Source organism: Penaeus monodon, chromosome 4 (assembly GCF_015228065.2).
Source record: "Penaeus monodon isolate SGIC_2016 chromosome 4, NSTDA_Pmon_1, whole genome shotgun sequence".
NCBI lineage: Eukaryota > Metazoa > Arthropoda > Malacostraca > Decapoda > Penaeidae > Penaeus > Penaeus monodon.
In genome coordinates this window covers 58,413,200-58,418,199 of record NC_051389.1, presented here as the reverse complement: position 1 = coordinate 58,418,199, position 5,000 = coordinate 58,413,200, and the positions used below count along the sequence as shown (strand labels likewise).

The window sequence follows — 5,000 nt, the reverse complement described above, 5'->3', positions numbered from 1 at the left end:
TGTCACTTGTTGCTTATTGATATCCCGAACATGAGCTTGCCAAATGTTGCAGAATTAATGGCAATGCAACGACCTTATAAATAAACATGGCCACGCCTAGAGTCATAGAGGTTAAGGTCGGCAGGGAACGCGCGGGTGATAGATGACAGGGGGGACATCCAGGGGAGAGAGGGAGGAAAAAGTGATGAAAAGGCGAAAGACGATAAACGAAGGGAGTGACAGACAAGCAACGAGAGGAGGGAGGGGCCTAAGAGGGCGATAAAGAGGGTAAAGAGGGAACGATGCTGGAATCCATGTTACTAGGTCGAGGAGACGGAAGATGAGCTCGAATCGGGCCGTGGGACTTTTTCTCTCGAGACGCTTGAGTGATCAGATCTAGGAATACGGGACGTCGCTGTGGCGGTGCAGGTGAGAGAGGATGCTATGCGTAGATACACAAATGTGAATACACATGCACGAACACACACACACACACATACATATATAGATAGATTGAGAGGAATAGAGAGAGATAAAAACATATAGATAAATAAATAGCTAAACAGAGAGAGAGAGAGAGAGAGAGAATAAGAAAGAGACAGAAAAATGTTGTGTATGTATGTGTGTGTATGTGTATATATATATATATATATATATATATATATATATATATATATATATATATATATATAGAGAGAGAGAGAGAGAGAGAGAGAGAGAGAGAGAGAGAGAGAGAGAGAGAGATTATATAAATACATACAGACATACGTGGTCATATCTATTCATGCAAGCAGATCCGAGATATATGTCAAGGGACGGGCGACCCACCATCACAAACGACACGCGTAAACAGGTCTTCAGTAACGAGACATTTCAGAAATTCACGAGTAAACGAACATTTGATGTGTTGACTGAAGTCCTTGCCTCTAACGATCTATTTTCTGAATCTGGATTGTTTGTTCTTGAGATTAAAGATCAGGTGATGACAGGCGCCTCGCTTTCGTCTTTTGTTTGCATGATGTCGGCGGCGCTGTTTGGAAGGGAATCTTCTTGATCTCCGGCTTAACGGGGATTAGCAGTGCCAAATGGATGGATATATATATATATATATATATATATATATATATATATATATATATATATATATATATATATATGTATGTATGTATTTTTTTTTATCAAGGGATTTTAGGTGGTGTGGTTTCACTTGGGAGCGCAACGGCTCAAAACGTCAGTACCTATATTACATTCAGCTTTAATGTAGTCTGTGGAGAAAGAATATGGCCTGTAGAGAAAAAGATCAACGCATTAATTACCCGTTACTATGCTTCATATTCCATATTAGGTAAGACAAAAGTTGTTGATCTGTTTGCAGAACAAATTCTTTGTCATAGAGATAATAATTGAAGTTTTCAATAGCCCACACAACTTAATCCCTTTCTATTACAGCATAATTCTTCTCGCGTTCCAGCAAAGTCCCATTAGCATAAGCAATAGGCATCAACACATCATTATGACCTTGTAATAAGCATCAGTTCTTAGGAAAAAGGGTTCGGAATAGTCCGGTAGAACCAGAAATGATATACTGGCTAATTTCTCTTTCGATAGATTAATCTTTTCCTTTTGTTTCATTAGTCCACTGTAGATTATTAGTAATAAACTTCCTCAGCAGCAGTACATTAACAGGAGCTACTATATATGAAAAGTTCGGAATGCATATCCTGTAAAGGTTGTATCGGAGCACCTCAGTTGTTTCTGTCGAGGAGGATATCTTTGTAGCTATCTTATCTTATCTTGAAAGAGGTGCATTCTAGTAAATTGTATAAGCCTATGCTTGTAGCAAAAGCTGTTAAATATCTAGAATTTTGAAAGAGAGGACTTTACTAATACCTTTTGCTCAATTAAAGTTCTGTAAGATACAAAATTACTAAGTGCTTCATCGATAAGAGACATCAGCTCTGCAACACTAGTTTGAGCATACGATCGACTTAATTCTCATAATATCTATGCAGATGATGAGGCACGGGATAAGGTCTACGATTACAGGGATATCAGTAGTCATAAGGGATGGTATCAGTTCGACGAGGGTTATCTGAAAAGACATCTCGAAATTTACTTACCAATTTATTCAGGTCAGTTGCCCGTTCTGAAGAGAACTGTGGATTAATGTTAAATTTGTTATCAACAGCTTCATCTGGCACTGTAGTATCACAAACAGCATCGGCACAAACTTGAATCCTCAACAATAGATTTCTCTTCATGCCTGACACACTCCTTCAACATGTTAATATGGCAAAGCTTAACTTTGCGACAAATCGTAATCAAATAATCCACTCAATCCTCAAGTCCCTTCGACACAGTGTAAAGACCATTCCGTTTTGAGTTTGTTGTGTGAAGAAGGATACAAGACTAATACTTCATCACCAGAAAGTACGCTGGATTTGGCTTCTTTATCAAAATGACTCCTATGCTTTGCTGATGCTAGTTTGGCAGAATTTTCTAATGTAGATCTTAAGTCAAAGACATATTGATAAGTGTTCTTTAGTTCTTCATCTAGTTCATCTTTAGTCCACATGTCATGGAGAATCGACATCGGGCTCCAAACCCATCTCCCACACAATAATTCAAGTGGAGAAAATTTGAGTGTATCATTGGGAATTCCTCTGTAAGCACCAGAACTGAAGGCAGGTATTTATCCCAGTCACACGGATTATCTTGACAGAATTTCTTTAACAAAGCCTTCAAGACTCAACACAGCCGTTACAACATGCACGACAAGGACTTGTAAAATTACCTTGATGGATAACAGACGATTTATCTCGCCCATCAAATCTGACTTGAATTAGGTCCCTCTGTCACTATGAATCTCTTTTGAAATACCGACCCTTGAAAAGATCTCGACTTGAGATTCTGTAACTGTAACATGTCTATGTTTTCTAATGGAACTGCCTCTGGAAAACGTGTAGCATAATCAGTAAAGGGTCAAAATATATTTGTGTCCTCGACTGGAGAGTGTCAGTTCTCAAGAACGATTCACCAATTATTGGCATGGACACCAAAGGAGATTTATGTACATTACCCTAAGGGTGCGACTTCTGGCAAATATGACATGATTGACAATATCTCTTTATATCAGCACCTGCACCTGGCAGTTTTTCTATGTGAGAAGTGACCAGATAAGGTGGAATCATTGTCAAAGCCAAGATAGTCATACAATTTAACACGTTTACCTCTTTTGATGTTAGGTGGAATGAGTGAATCCTTAACAGTACCAATATCTGTTATGCCTGTTTCAGGAGCAACATCAGATTCTAAATCATTATTGAGTTTACTTGACAGCCTGTGTTTAGTAGCGGCATTAAACTCCGGGCAGTTAGGTCGAATATGCCCAGCTTTGCGACAGTTATGACATTTAATACTTGATTTAGTATGGAAGTCCTCAAGATCAACATTGATCTGTAAGATGTTATAGTCTCTTGTACTCCGATAAGCAGATCTGTACGTATCAGGTTAAGCCATATATCTATAATATAATATCTACTTATCTATAATATTAGCAAAAGGGCGTTCTTTTAGGAAGATCCTCGAATCATATGACAATTATTTAACAACTGGTCTTTGACAAGGAATCCACACACACTAGTCCTACACCAGTGATATAAATATTGTCTCATTCTGGGTAAAAGTTAAACATAGATCTCATTCTCCCTTACTTTACGTTCCCTAAATCTCTTTCTGTAGTAATCAACACCAACAGAATACTTTCAAAAGCGCTGCCTTTAGCTTTTCATAGTCGCACAGTATTTCGTCAGGTAAGCATACGTAAAATCAAGAGCTTTGCCACAAAGCAAAGAACCTAGATAGACAAGACAGTTACTGTAATCCCATTCCAGTAGGTTAGCCATCCTTTCAAAACGCCTGAGAAAATTATCAATCTTGTCTTTCCCATTTTGGAAGTGAGGTAATCTCAATCCTGGATAATTATTACTCTGGTTAGGCTCCCTACTTTCTAACTTTAGGTTAACTAGAGCTAATTCATGAGGCCTTTGTTTTTCTGCCTCAATAGTCTGTCTATCTCTTTTCTTTTCTACTTCAGTTGCCTCAAGTTCTAGCCTCTTTAGGTTTCTCTTTCTGCCTTTCTTCCTTTTCAACTTCCTTCATATACCTTTTTTCCTCATTTGCAACCAAGAAATTTATATCAGCAGGGGTAAAACCTGCTTCTTTAGCCTGTTTTACCAATTCTATTAAATTTATAGAAGGCATGATCAAACTAGCAAAAACAACTGATTAAGACCTAGTCAGATTAATTCTTCCACCAACGTAACTACTTTAATATAGTATGACACCACTAAATTAAAGAAAATTATGCAATACAAACAATACTCGCTTCTCAAATGTAAGCATTCATTCAGTAACAACTTTAACAAGCCCAATCGTCAAGCAGACTAACAGTAGGGTCTTATAACCGCAACCGAATACGAAGCACAATACCCAAACACGTCATCTGGTGTGGGCGAGGCATGACAAACTCACTTCACGAGGTCTTTTCAAGTATGACGCATATGCATAGAACGTATCACTAAATTTATCACTGCACTTAAACTATCAAACAAACCACTTTCTGCTGATGCACGTTGCCACTCAAGCTATGACCAGCCACTGCCTCCTTTCTCCACATTACAAAACATACCTGGGGACAGACGGAAAGTAATATGCATTCACAGGATATCCTAGTCATTGCACCACTGGTTGGAGGGATTATGATCAATTCTCTAAATCCGCCACTTTTGTTCTTTTTTTTTAATATCCCGGACTGGTATGACTTATTCAAGCGATAACACAAAACACCATTGTAATACCGAAATATATGCTCAGCTATATACCTCAACCTCTGAACTGTGTACAAGGAATTATGCACCAAAAAGTAAACAAAGAATCACTGGATACATCATGTTTTCAGTATAAAGTGACACAACAGGGGTAGATCCTCGGTTACGTGAGCACGGATATCACGTACACAC

The 5,000-nt window shown here is 38.3% G+C and overlaps 2 protein-coding genes across 4 annotated transcripts in view; one reads left to right on the top strand and one right to left on the bottom strand.

The window, feature by feature from the left end:
* Window positions 1-2,255, bottom strand: part of LOC119572384 (5'-3' exonuclease PLD3-like) — a 46,797-nt gene extending 44,542 nt beyond the window's left edge. Inside the window, exon 1 of the mRNA XM_037919482.1 lies at window positions 2,100-2,255. Within this exon, the coding sequence (XP_037775410.1) occupies window positions 2,100-2,240 (141 nt within the window). The 5' untranslated portion in view covers window positions 2,241-2,255. The remainder of the gene's footprint in view (window positions 1-2,099) is intronic.
* The window catches only part of LOC119572385, a 55,625-nt gene that overhangs the window by 23,196 nt on the left and 27,429 nt on the right, over window positions 1-5,000 (top strand). The gene's annotated exons all lie outside the window — the stretch shown is intronic.